Source organism: Schistocerca nitens, chromosome 2, assembly GCF_023898315.1.
Source record: "Schistocerca nitens isolate TAMUIC-IGC-003100 chromosome 2, iqSchNite1.1, whole genome shotgun sequence".
NCBI lineage: Eukaryota > Metazoa > Arthropoda > Insecta > Orthoptera > Acrididae > Schistocerca > Schistocerca nitens.
In genome coordinates, this window is record NC_064615.1 from 469,576,140 (window position 1) to 469,591,122 (window position 14,983).

The 14,983-nt window shown below is 41.1% G+C and overlaps 1 protein-coding gene across 1 annotated transcript in view; it reads left to right on the top strand.

The window, feature by feature from the left end:
* LOC126236385 (TAF5-like RNA polymerase II p300/CBP-associated factor-associated factor 65 kDa subunit 5L) overlaps nucleotides 1-14,983 on the top strand; it is a 148,351-nt gene that overhangs the window by 9,158 nt on the left and 124,210 nt on the right. The window contains exon 2 of the mRNA XM_049945672.1: nucleotides 9,926-10,080. Coding sequence (XP_049801629.1) covers nucleotides 9,926-10,080 — 155 coding nt within the window. The remainder of the gene's footprint in view (nucleotides 1-9,925; nucleotides 10,081-14,983) is intronic.

Sequence of the window (14,983 nt, forward strand, 5' to 3'; positions counted from 1 at the left end):
ATGGAATGTGTCAGTAATTGATAATGTGTCACTATTATTGCAGTGTGTAAATATGGCACTTGTTTTCCGATAATATGACACATTACATTGGTAGTTGTACCAGTAGATATGATTTTGCTGCACTGTAACTGGATTTTGCTAATTGTGTCAGATAATTATTTTGAGGGGACTGATGACCTCAGACGTTAAGTCGCATAGTGCTTAGAGCCATTTGAATTATTTTGAACCATCGCTGTTTATATGATACCTTTTATTGGCAAATCTGAAACCTTCACTGCTCATAATTGGGCAAGTTGCATATATCTTATTGTCAAGGAATACGTATTGGCCTACTAACATTCACAATGCCCATGGCCTTGCCACTGTTGAACACTACCTATCCCAATGGCGATGGATTCCAGGCTACAGCCACCTTCCTGATCATCATGACTAACTGTATCCTCAACCACAATTACTTCTCCTTTAAAAGCATCACCTACAATCAAATCCATTGTAGGGTAATGGGCACAAGCATGGCACCATCCTCCACAAGCTATTCATGGGCCATATAGAGGAGTCTTTCCTAACCTCCCAGAATCCTAAACCCCTCACCTGGTTCAGATTTATTAATGACATTTTCGTAATCTGGAATGAGGGCGAGCACACCCTATTCACTTTCATCCAAAACCTCGACACCTTCTCCCACATTCTCTTCACCTGGTCCTCCTCAACCAAACAAGCTGCCTTCTTTGATGTTGATGTTCACTTTAAAGATGGCTACATCTGTACCTCTGTCCATAAAACTTACCAACCACCAGCAGTACATCCACTTTGACAGCTGCTACCCATTCCTTACCTGAAGTCCCCTGCATACAGCCTAGCTACCAGTGGCTGTTGCATATGTAGTGATGAGCAGTCCTTTTCCAAATATATTAAGAATATCAATGATGCCTTCACAGGCCAAAATTACCCTCCCAATCGTGCTCAAAAATAAATGTCCCATGCCATATCTCCGCAGTCCTCACCACCTCCCAAAGTCCCACCACATATGACTCAATACCGTGCTGAACTGGAGCATCTGAATCATATTCTGTGCCAGCATTTTGACTACCTCTCTTCGTGCCCTGAAATGAGGAATGTCGTACCACTATCCTTCCCACCCCTACTGCAGTAGCACATGTTTCGGCTGAAAGCTTACTTGTTTAGCAGTCTTTGTTGTGCCTTTGTGCAACTCAGAATCTTCACTACATGCTGAATAGCAGTCTATCCTTTTCATAGTATTGTTATTATTCCATCCTTGATTTTCCATCGTTCAGTTAGAAATAAACATATAATTAAATAAGAATAAATGAATAAAATACATGTGGCTAGTATGTAGCTTAATAACTAAAAATAGTTATTTAATCAGTTTCTTGATTAAAAATGGTAGCCACTTAAGTTAAATATTTGGATTAACTGAAGCCTTCAATACCGCTTTTCAAACTCACCAAAAAACCGTCACCTTTCAACCTAACCTACATCTTGGGGAATACTACAGATCAGTATCTCACCACAAATGAGATTTTGTATTCACATTTGTTGGCTTTGCCAACTCTCAACCAATTTCTCACTCTTCAGTTCAATTCATATCTCAGTTTACACTGTAGATCAGTCTGTAACCACAACCTACATTCCAATAAATAATATAAACAAAAAAAAAAGCAGACATTGTGCTGTCTGCACATATATGTCGTCACATGCCCCAACAACATTAAGTCATGGAATGGAGCTGATATCTGGTATTCGTAAGTTTAGTTGACCTAACGGTTTGCTTGTGAGTTGGCAGAGCAGTGTCAAAGACTTTGAGTAATCCATAGTGCACATTTGTGTGAGCAAGCTCTTTTATGTAATTATATAGAATCATACAGATATCAAGTATGGCCACCTTTCCTCCATTCAGGAATTTTAACAAATTGCAGTTTTTCAGTCACTTAAATTAATACTGAGACATTGATGAAGTGTGACAGTCAAAAGAAGAACTGTGATGCAATGTTTCTGGGCAGAAAAGTCTTGGAAGATGGAATTCAGTGTTTTGACCTTCAGTATGGCATCTTCTGGGTCAGTGCCATTATGACCACTGAAAAACTGTGTGGATTACTGAAATCCATTTGTGACTGTACATAAGACCGAAATTGGACTTTCCTACAGATTGGTAGACGGAACATGAATTTCAGTTTCGTTGATAACTTTTCACATTGCTCTCTGTACACAGGAATTTAACTTCTGAATCCAGCGTTATATTGTGGCTCTTATGGTCAGTAATCAGTTCATTATTGTAGAACTTTAGTCTATGGTAAGATATTTCACATTCCACTTCCACTGATAAATTTCACATGGCCGGAATTTATACTAAGTTGCTTTCATATTGCTCTGTTTGAAGATTACGGTGATTAGTGGTCTCACATTGTTCTCAGTTAGGAACAACTGAGTCACTAGCTATTACTCTCTTCTCAGTGCCTGTTGCATGTAAAAAAAGTAGTCTGGGCTGGAAAGCTTCCCATGTAGCTGAATTAAGAATGACAACAACCTGGGCTTTCCATTGTTCGAACTAAGAGGTTATTAGGAGGTGAAGCTGTGTGGTGTCCTGTAAGTAACATATGCAGATATTCCGAGATGTCCTAAAATCCAAACAAGTTATACAAAAAAACTCTCAGACCATACCAAAAAAACTGACTTGTTGACTAGTATGTAGACAGACATTTGAACTCTGTAGTATAGCTTTGTCAGTAAGGGGCTTTGAGTTATATACTGTGTACTTCATACCAGTACCTCTCAAGGTTGATTAAGTTCTCCTATACCTTATAATAAAGAGATCAAGACTTTTTTTCATTCCCGTCCATGAAGGGATAGGCGGGCTGTTTGAGCGCTTGCATTACCCTTTTCAGCCTTTTGTTGTACAGATACATTTGTTGCTTGTTACAACTGTTTAGTTGTTGCAGTGACTTTACATAGCTAGGGTTATAGTTTAAGCTTTATGCTTTGAGGCGGCTGTTGTGTGTGCTTTTTTTTTTTGGTTCTGGTGGTGTTGCTTCATTTGGTGTGCGCGTGCTGGTGGTGTTGTTTTGTGCTACTTCTTAGAGAGAGAGAGAGAGAGAGAGAGAGAGAGAGACAGAGACAATTATCTTTATATGATCCGCTATTGGTGGGAGGCAAGGATAATTTGAAGATATACAATTGAATTTAGAGAGCAGTTGTCAATTGGGTGTTTGTTTAAGGTACTGTCCTGTTTACATCAGGTCCTCCTGTCACCTTAGGGAAATGACTTTCATGGTAGTGATGAACAGTTACATATTGTAATTTTTAGTCTATGCTACGTTTTATGTCTAACTTAATTCTATCGTGTGTGTGTGTGTGTGTGTGTGTGTGTGTGTGTGTGTGTGTGTGTGTGTGTGTGTTACGGGGTTAGTTTCTCTGTCTTTGGTCCAGATGTAGGGGAAGTGAGATGTCTTGGGTTAGGGGTTCCATGGTGGGGGCAAGGTCTGGGTATTCTTGACTGGTGTTGTATGCTACTGTATGCGCTGGTTGGATGTATTTGAATTTTGGTCGCCTGTTTGTTTGTGGTCTTGTCAGGAAGTCTTCCATGTCTGGGCGTTTGGTTAATATGTCTCTCCCGTAGTTTGCCCTGAGTTTAGTCAGTATGGTTTGTAGCGGTTCCACACCAGTAATGTCATAGGTGTGAGCCTTGGCAGTCTAGAAATGCTGCGTAAGAGTTGTCTCTTGCTTGAGTAAAGTCATTCTGCTACCAGTTTATGCAGGACCCCTAAGGGGCTTGAAGCATATTCTATCAGAGGTCTGATTAAGTCTTGTAGGTGTGGACCGCAGTTTGATTGTCACATCTGTGGAATCGTCCTTGTACTCGTCTGATTAGACTTTGTCTTTTTCTTGTCATGTTTAGCAGGTATGTGAGGTTTGTTTTACAGTTTAGATGTTTGTCTAGGTACACACCTAGGTACCTGGCAGTGTCATTAAGTCTCAGTGATGTGTTCCAGAGCATCAGTTGTATGTCATCTGTGTTTTGCTGTCGTTTTTGTGTCAGGTGTCTATGTCTGAGTAAGACCATTTGGGTTTTGGATGGGATTGGACGGATTCTCCATTTTGCCATCCAGGTTTCTAGTTGTTGTAGGCAGGTTTGTGTCTTTCATTGTATAGTTGTCATCTTCAGTTCCCTACACCAGTAGGCGGTGTCGTCAGCAAAAAGTCCTACCGTTTTTGTAGGGATTGTTGTCGTTGGTATGTCAGCCGTGTGAAGTGCATATAGTAGCGGGGACAATATGCCTCATTGTGATACTCCTGCTTGGGGTGTAAATTCTAGAGGGGAAGCACCTCCGACATGTACCTTGCATTTCCTGTTTGTGGTATGTGCCTGTATTAATTGTACAACCTCAGTCGGAAGGCCCAACTGGTTCAATTTGTAGAGCAGTACTGTGTACCAGAGCATGCTTTATGTCTAATAAGACTATGAGCATGCAGTGCCCTCTCTTAAAACCTTGCATTATTCTGTTGGTCAATTTGATTAGCGGGTCATTGGAATGATTTTGTCGGAAGCCTGATTGTGTAAAGGGGAGGATTTCTTTGCATTCTACATACATTTTCATGCGGTCAGTTAGTATCCTTTTGTATGTTTTTCCTACGACGTCGAGTAGAGATATCTGTCTATAGGATCACGTGTCAGTCTTTGCTTTGTCTGGTTTTGGTAACATTATTTATTTGCTAGTTTCCCAGCTGATTGGTAATGTTTTGTTGGTGAGACAGTAGTTATAGATGAGGGAAAGAAGGGGTACCAAGAGGTGGGCTGGGGCTTTCTGGAGGTGTATGCATATTATGTCATTCTATCCAGGGGCTGTGTTGCGTCCTGAGTAGATTGCGTTTATGATTTCTGTGTTGGTGATTTCTGCCGTCAGTGTGTTCTCATCTTCTGTGTTGTTGTTGGGATATTTAAGTATAGGGTAGTTGGTGCTCTGTGTTGTCAGAAGTTGTCATCGAATTTAGCATCTTGTGGGAAAGGATATACTTGCTGTAGTACTTGTCTAAATGCCTCAGCTTGTTCTACTTTGTCTGTTGTTGCTCGTTGTCCACTATTAATGTGGTGTTTTTTCTTGTCCTGTTAGTGTTTTAAAGTGTTGTCAGAATTTCCCTTCTTCCCTGTAGTTTAGTCTTCTGCATGTGCTGTCCCACTATCTTTGTTGGTATTCAGATATGATTCTTTTAATTCTGGCATTCAGTCTGTTCCATTGTCTTTTCAGGTCTGGGTTATTGTCGTGTCTGATTTGTCTGTAAAGTTGTTTCTTCTGTCGTATTAGGTTGACGGATTCCTGCGGGATGGCTTGTTTCCAATTTTCGACTACTATAGTGGGAATGCCTTCATCTGTTGCTTGATGTATGGCAGTCTCTATTCTGTTGGTGGCGTGTTGGAGGTCGTCGTCATATGTTTTCGTAAGTGGTATTGATAGGTGTTCTGTGAGCAGATCTTTGTGTTTGTCCCAGTCGGCATTTGTATATTTGTGCATCATTCGTCTTGTGGGGATATGGTCTGGGGGCAGGGTGGCACTGGTTGAAAAAAGGATTGGTTGGTGGCCGCTCGTTATAGCCTACGACAGGCTCTGACATTGTGTCGCTAATGTTGTGTCCATATAGCACGTGGTCTGGTGTCGAGTGGCTTCAGTGACCTATGAAGGTCGGTTGGTTGACTGGTAGTCAGTCCATCAGCTCTCTTGTTAGGAAGTCAAATAGACTTCGACCGTTTCCATTATCGGCTGTGTCTCCTAGTCTATGGTGCCTTGCATTAAAGTCTCGTAGTATTATGTATTTATTGTACTTCATCATATGTCGTAGAAAGTGCAATGGTATTGGCATTGTGGATGAGTTTTATAGGCACGTTATCATGAGAGTGTGTATGTTCCTGTTTCTTATCTGTACTATAACTGCTCCCATAGTATTAAGTGGTGCCGGCAGAGGGACATCCTTTGCTGCTATTGTGTCCTGTGCAAGCAGTGCTACTCCACCTCTTCCGTCTGGTCTGTTCTCCTGTAATTTGGGGAGGCTAAAAGCGTCTGTATTCCTTAGCCATGTCTCAGTGGTGCCTGCAACATGGACGCCTTCCTGCTGTATTGTATGCATTAATAATGTGTGTTTCAGTTTGACGCATTGAGTGTTTACAGATAAGAGATGTAGTGTGTCGGCATGTAGTGTGTTGGCCATCGTGGAGGTGCCTGGAAAGGGCGTGGGTGGGAAGTTGGGGGAGAGGGGTGCCTGTTTAGTTTGTGTTCTGTGGTGTGTGTTGTGGTGTATGCTGAGGTGTGTGCCTAAAGTGTGTTTTGGGGTGCCAGTAGTCAATGTATCTTGTTTCCTGCCTGTGTCACCTTAGTCTTTTTCCCTGCTGTCTTGGAACAAGTTCAGCAGAGTTACAGCGAGAACTCGCACCAGGTCTTCCTTTAATACAGTCTCCTGTTTCAGGTCATTGTCGTTATTTGCGAGCGGTGCTAGCTCATTGATGACTTTGATGGGCACACGTGTTTCTTCGCTCGTGGCCTGCTTGGGATGCTTGCGGCACTTGTAGGAGAGGGCTGAGTGGTTGCCCTGCAGTTTGCACACTGTTCTTTCTCCTTAGGTTGCAGTGAGAGAGTTAGTGCAATTCGCTGCATTTTGGGTTTGTTTGTTTTCTGCAGTTTGCTGTGGTGTGCTCAAAGTTCAAGCACCTGCCACATTGTGTGGGCCGGGGAAGGGGTGGGGGGGGGTGTTCCGGGTGCCCCGTGGGGGCTCTGCTCATTGTATGGTCAAGTCTATTTTCGCTCCTTCAGTCAGGAGTGTGTCCACAGTTTGTTGGCAATGCGTTATCACCCAGAACTTCTGTGTGAGTGCATTATTGCTTCCTGTCCTTAATGTGCCATGCCTTTACTATGCCAAAGCCTTGTTGACGAAGTTGATCAGTAACTGATTCTGTTGTGCTATGAGGAATTTGTTTTAGGATGACACTCATTGAGGGATTCTTCTTGTGTCTCCGTTGGTCACCTCGTGGTTCTCTTGTGTGTCTGGGGCTTACAATAACCTCAGGATACCCACATCTCCTAAGTTTGGTCATGATTTCCCTCTTAGTGTCTCCCACCTGACCCCAGATATAGGCTGCTGTCCTGTCATGGCTAGTTTTGAGGTCTGTGATGATCCTGAGGGAGTCTTGTTTAAGGTACTTCCTCATGTCTGATGCTAGTGTGGGTTGCTTAGTGCTTTTGGGGAGGTTTTTCAGTTCCTATTTCATGGGCTAAGGATCTCTAATTTCCTGTCCCTTTGCCTGGGAGGACGATTCACTTGGGGTCCTACTTCTGTTCGGTGAGGGAGAGGGGTTGGGACTGGCTGGGGGGCTTACCGTTATATTAGGGTAGGTTGGTGGTGCGCAGGTAACGGGGCAGTGCTGTCGGCCCTGACATGGAATGTTCCCTAATCTTTGGGAGAAGGCAGAAGAGTTCTGCCGCACAGCACTATCCGACATGACAATTTTGCCGCAACCAATGTGTAGTAGCTAAACAGCGACTCTTTTGCTTTCTTTGGCATGGCGTCACAATAAAGTGGCACTGTGTGCAAGACACCTTTGTTCTTCAGTTCAGCACAGATGGTTGTGCTGAGGCAGACGGCTGGTCTCGGCGCAGTTGTCGGGATCTTCTTCCTCCTCTGGCCTGCCTATGCGGCTGCCTTATCGCGTACCGAAGATCTCAAAGCAGCTGGTCTCACTCCGCTGCACGTCTGCTCTGATCAAGACTTAAACCCTAACTTACTTTCTTATTGTGAACCCATTGTGGGCTTTCATGTTTGAAGGGAAATTATTAATTTCTATATAAGCAACATTTGATTCTCCAGGAAAATGTATTGTGAATATTAAGAGGGTTTGATTGAATACTCGTGTCCAGTCAAATAAAGTCTAGTTGTAGTTGTTGTTATTAGTTGTTATTTATTACATAAATCAAAATTATATTTTGGCTTTTAAGAGTAGTAATTCTCTGAGTATGTGATAAAACCAATTTTCCTTAGTTCTGAAAGAAAATTTTGATAACATTTGACTATACACATTTGTTATATTGCCACAGTTTTTGCACAAATTTGTCTTGTGGATGTAAGAAATAATACTGCAGTAACCATAGTAAGCATTTCTGCCACCAAGTACATGCCAAATATTCGTTGTCACATTTATGTTATTGTGGTAACATAGTTGACTTCTGAAGCCATCTACGTGACTGCTCTGCAATTCATAGTTAATCTGGGTAGAGGGTTGATAGAATCACTTAACAGACAATTTCCATTCTTGAACAGCGTGCAGAAAAACAAACACTTAAATCTTTTCATGCAAGTTGTGGCATCTTGTAGTTTGTGATGAGCGTTTCTTCTTGCATAGTTGGGTGCCAATAAAATAGTTTTACATCCAGAGGAAATAGTAGGTGATGGAAATTTTGTGAAAAGATCTCATCACAATGAAAAACGCCTTTGTTTTAATGACTGCCATCCTCAACTCGCATATCATATCCGTTACACACCCTACCATATTTCAGAGTAATACGAAATGGACTGCCTTCTTTAAACTTTCCTGATGTTCTCCATCAGTCGTATCTTTTAAGTGTCCACACTGTGCAGCAGTACTCCAGAAGAGAATGGGCAGGCTTAATTGAGGCAGTATATTTAGTAGGCCTGTTGCATCTTCTGAGTGTTCTGCCAATAAAATGCAGTCTTTGGTTTGCTTTCCCCACAGTTGTAATTGCTAAGTATTTAGTTGAATTGACAGCCTTTGGACTTGTGTAATTTATTATTTAATTGAAATGTAATGTAATGGATTCCATTTACTACCTAACTCATATGGATGACATCACACTTTTCATTATTTAGAGTCAGTTGCCCCCTTTTTCTCCATACTGATATCTCGTCTAAATCATTCTGCGGTTAGTTTTGATCTTCTGATGACTTTACTAGATGGCATACAACCTAAGAGGGCTTCCCATATTGTCTCCTAAATTATTTATGTAGATTAGAAACAGCAGAGGGCCTGGATCCTGTAGCACTTTCTTGGGGAATGCCAGATATCACTTTTGTTTTACTCTATGACTTTCCATCAGTTTTATTATGAACTGTGACCTTTCTGACAGGAAATCACTAATCCAGTTGCACAACTGAAATGATACTTCTTAGACTTGCAATTTGAGTAGAAGGCTGATGTGAGGAGCAGTATCAAAAGCCTTCTGGAAATCTAGAAATATGGGATCAATTTGGGATTCCCTGTTGATAGCACTCATTACCTTGTGTGAATAAGGAGCTAGCTTTGTGTTTCACAAGAACGATATTTTCTAAATCTGTGCTAACTATTTGTCAATAGATTGTGTTCTTTGAGGTAATTCGTGATGTTTGAAAACAGTATATGTTCCAGAATCCTACTGCTGGTTGACAACAGCAATATGTGTCTGTAAATCGGTGGATTACTCCCATTTCCTTTTTTGAGCATTTGTGTGACCTATGCAGTTATCTAGTCTTTAGGTATGGATCTTCTGTCAAGCAAGTGGTTTTATATGTTACTTAGTATGGAGCTTTTGTATCAGCGCACTGTGATAGGAACTTAATTGATATACAATCTGGAGAGGAGGATTTGCTTTTATTAAGTGATTTTAGCTGCTTCGCTACCCTGAGGATGTCTGTTTCCAAGTTACTGATCTTGGCAGCTTTATTGATTCAAATTCTGTAATATTTGCTTCATCTTTTTTTGTGAAGGAATTTCAGAAAACTGTATTTAGTAACTCCGTGTTAGTAGCACTGTCATCGGTAACATTACCATTGAGAAACAAAGCAGTAACTGTAGCATTAAACTTTGATAACACCTGCTTACTCAATTATTAACTGATTTATGGATTCATATAATTTTTTCATATTATTCTGACAGGATATTGAAGATTGTTGCAAGATTAATACACTGCCATGCAGCCAAGAGGAAATGGCTGTTGGTTGTGCAGTGGAAAGAGTTGTTGGTCGCTCAAATTCTTTTACGTTCAGCACTATCAATAATGATGTTAACCTAGCTGAACAACATTTCTTAAGGTAAGATTCTGTACAAATATTTATTGAAGTGAATTTGGCTGGCTTCTGTATTTATAATGCTTTGCAATTGCTAATTATGTATGGGAATTATATGTATGTCTTAATCTCTGTCCCCCCCCCCCCTCTCTCTCTCTCTCTCTCTCTCTCTCTCTCTCTCTCTCTCTCTCTCTCACTGTCCGTCACCTCTGCCCTCCCCCTCTCCTCCTCCAAATCTCTCTGACCATCTCCTTCTACTTCTTTTCTTTGTTCATTTTCTCCCCCTTCATTTCTCTGTCAGTATTTCTTCTCCTCTCTCTCTGACCCTGAGCATTGTTTGGTGTTATCGCAAATGCAAATGAAGCCTTGATTGGGAAATGAAGTCACTTTAAATGAATGGGTAAATCCACTGAGTTCATTATTATGAGGGGTATGAGAGAGACCTCTCAAGCTGCTGGATTGTGAGGATTCTAGCATCAGTGACAGTATTTCTCATACTTTTAATCTGTGAATGGATGGGACTGCAAATTTTCGGATGGTGCAGATTCCATAGTACAGTAGTATTCTAATCATAAGTTGATAAGCCATGAATGAAGCATTCCTCTTTCCTCTTAAAAGTGACTAAATGAAGAAAACAAATCAACACACTGTTGTGTGTACAGCTTTTGTTTAAAATCATGCATAAGGAGGAAGAGTATGTGTGGAAGAAACAATTTGAGCAATGGTTTAAATGACCTGATAACTAAGTTAAAGTGGACTGTGAGGAAGAAAACGAAATTACACATATTCACAGCACAGCACTTATGTTAGCAGATTTTAATAGAAAATACATACAATGTTTCCAGAATGAGATTTTCACTCTGCAGTGGAGTGTGCGCTGATATGAAACTTCCTGGCAGATTAAAACTGTGTGCCCGACCAAGACTCGAACTCGGGACCTTTGCCTTTCGCGGGCAAGTGCTCTACCAACTGAGCTACCGAAGCACGACTCACGCCCGGTACTCACAGCTTTACTTCTGCCAGTATCTCGTCTCCTACCTTCCAAACTTTACAGAAGCTCTCCTGCGAACCTTGCAGAACTAGCACTCCTGAAAGAAAGGATATAGCGGAGACATGGCTTAGCCACAGCCTGGGGGATGTTTCCAGAACGAGATTTTCACTCTGCAGCGGAGTGTGCGCTGATATGAAACTTCCTGGCAGATTAAAACTGTGTGCCAGACCGAGACTCGAACTCGGGACCTTTGCCTTTTACATACAATGTTGTTTACAGAAATATATATCTTGTGTCCATCTGAACATTTATTAGAGTATCGTGTAAAAATCTGAAGTAAATTGGTCAAGAACGTTTAGAGATTTTTGGTAACAATGTTAAACTACAACTTTCTTTATGTAATAGTATAGATTGTAATCTATAGTGTGGTAATATAATTAAAAATAAAAGAGAGAGACAGACAGAGTGTTTGTGCGAAAGTTGGAAAAGAAGTAAAAGCTCACATTTTAATTTGGCCTCATAAGAAACCATTTTGCCTCCATTGCAACAAGCATGGATGTGCCCAAAGTGTTTGTAAATTGCAAAGGGCTTGCAATATACACACAAAAAAATAATAAATGGCTCAGTGCATTCAATAAAAATACTATGGAACCCTGAGACAGGAAATCCTCAAAAGTCTCTGACTTACAACTTCTGGGAAAAAATATCATTGCAAATAGATGTAGGTGCATTAGATTCCCTGATTAATTGGGACATACAGTACTTGGCTTCCAGCACTGCCAAACCATTTGAAGTTGTTGAATTATGTAACCAGTTTTCAACATTGTTTTCTCCAGACTTGGGTGGCAATAAATATAAAATCACAAACTTGCATGCAACCGTCCCTGGTTCCACATTCTGAAAAGCTCAGGCGAGACTTTAAGTATTAACTAGAGTGTTAAACGGGTACTGCAGTAACTGCATGAAGAAAATGTAATTGTGCCTACTTTCTCTAATGTGAGGGCATTACCTGTGATTGCTGTGTGCTCAATAAATAGCTCTCTATGATTGTGTGGAGACTTCGTCTCAAGGTGGAACCTTTGTTGTGGTTACAGACTGATCCGAAACATAGCTCAAAGTCTAGGGTAGGTTGACAGGTGTCAGTTTGACTGTGAGCTGGTGAGGCTGACAAATACAGAAGTTTTGTAACAGACTGAACTGCAGCATAGCCAGAGGTCTATGTTAGCTTGGAAGCAGATTGTTTCATCTTACATTATTTCCTGTATACTTGTGTCCACAGTACTACAGTATGGGCTATGAGTAACACTAATCAAATTGCGAAGATATGACAAAAGCAAAAATTTAAAGCTCAGTAATAACTTGTTGTTTGTTACCTTGTTACTGTACCACTCTGGAAGAGTGATGTGTAACCCTGCTTCTACCTTTCCGACGAATGGTGCTCACAAACAGTAAAGAGATAATAATTTAATGTATACGAGATCGCAGCTATTGTATGATTTTTTTTATGCATTCTGCATGTGGTGAGTAATCTTGAGAGGAAGTGTGTGTCTTCAAGGTGGGATGACGATTGCAGTAACTTCATGCGAGGAGGCACCTGTGGGGGTTTTGTGCATACTCCAAGTATCATCAATACCGTTTGGAGTAACATATCGACAGAGGACCAAGGGCTACAGTGAAAAACAATGTTGAAATTGATTGGAGACTGAATAATGTGTTCATTCTGTAGTCGTATCCCAAACTTGTCAACTTTATGTTTACTTCAAAGTTCTGAGGTTTTAGAGTTTTGCTAATGTTCCCATAGAAAAAAACTTTTTTTTTATAAAGTGAAGTGCTAACGGTATTGTACTTCGAGAATGTATGGCACATAGATCTGAGAAGCGTCGTATTTATTGACGCAATTGCATGCTGACTTCCAGCATCTACTGCAGAATCAGAAAACTACGTCTACATCTACATCCGTACTATGCAAACCACCATATGGCATGCTGCAGAGGGTACCGTGTACCACTACTAGTCATTTTCTTTTCTGTTCCACTTGAAAAAAGAGTGAGGGAAAAACAATTGTCTAATGCCTCCAAACAAAAATTAATTTGTGATGTCTCGTCTCGATGGCCCTTACATGAAATGTATGATGGCACCGGGAGAATCACTCTGCAGTCAGCTTCAATGCCACTTCTCTAAATTTTCTCAATAGTGTTCCTTGAAAAGAATGTTGCCTTCCCTCCATGAATTCCCATTTGAGTGCCTAAAACCACTCCGTAATACTTGTGTCTTGTTCAAACCTACCAGTAATAATTACTTGAATCTCTTTGTTTAATCCAGTCTGCTATGGGTGCCAAACACGCAGTACTCAAGAATGGGTTTCACTAATGTCCTGTGTGCAGTCTGCTTTACAAATGAGCCATGCTTTCCAAAAATTCTTCCAATAAACCAAAGTCAACCATTTGGTTTTCCTACTCCAATCCTTACGTGCTCATTCCATTTCATATCACTTTGTTTGCAATTTATGCTTAGATATTCTGTCGACATGGCTATGTCAGGCAGCGCAATACTAATGCTGTATTAGAATGTCACAAGACTGTTTTTCCTACTCATTTGCATTAACTTACATTTTTCTACATTTAGTGCTAGCTACCAATTCATCACATGAGATACATTGTCCAAGTCATCTTGTACCCTCCTACAGTCACTTGATGGTGAAACCTTCCTGTACACCACAGCATCGTCAGAAAAAGCTGCAGATTGCTGCTCACCCTGCCTGCCACATCACCTACGTATATAGAAAATAACAGTGGTCCTACCACTCTTCCGGGGGCAGTCCTGATAATAACATTGTCTTTGATCGAGGTTGTTGTACTGGGTTTGTTAATTAAGAAGTCTTTGAGCTACTAAAATGTGTGGGAACCTATTCCGTATGCTCGTACCTTTGTGAACAGTGTGCAGTTGGGAACTGTGTCAGGTGCTGTCCAGAAATCTAGGAGTATGGAATCTGCCTGTTGTGCTTCACCCGTAGTTCGCAGGATGTTGTGTGAGAAAAGGACAAGCTGAATTTCACACACATGATGCTTTCTGAAATTGTGCTGATTCGTGGATAGAAGCTTTTCCATCTCAAGGAAATTTATTATATTTGAACTGAGAATGTGATGAAAATATCTGCAGCAAACGGTATTAAGGATATTGGTGTGTAATTTTGCAGGTCCATTCTTTTACCATCCTTATATGCAGGAGTCGTCTGTGCTTCTTTCCTGTTGTATGGGACTTTGCACTGGCCATGTGATTCGTGATAAATACAAGCTAGGTAAGAGGCCAGTGCTGCAGAATACTCTGTAAAACCGAAAGGGATTCCATTGGAATCCATTTGTTTTCAACTCTTTCAGTTGTTTGTCTACAGCAGGGCTACCTATTACTATGTTCTCCTCATGCGAATCTGTGCATCTGTGGTCAAACGACAGTATGTTTGTATGACTTTATGTAGGAGCAAAAATTTTTCAGGTTTTCAGCAAGATCTTTCTTTAAGGTATGATGGTGGTAGTTGCTGTTTGATTTGTGCATCAATCTATTTTTACAGACGCGCAAATCTCTATCCCTCAGGGGCTCAGCTTTTGTTTGCTGGTTATGGGCTTGATGACCCCCTAGGTTCATAAGCTGGGGACTGGTATGTGGCACCAGTCCTCTTGTCACCGTAAGCTCTGGTCATGCTTCACCGATTGCTGTAGTGCATGATTGTGGAACATTGTGTGTCACAGGGATTGGCGATCTTGGCTTGACCATCCAGATCGTGAGGATCATAAAAACCTCTATAAAAAAAGCCCACAGTCTCTATGTGTGCTATGCACTGATGAGATGCATGGATTTTGAGGTGGAACAATTGTTAGCTACAACCTCTGTGGAACCTGCCACACCTCGACACATATGGGGCACTGTCTAGGTGGATTT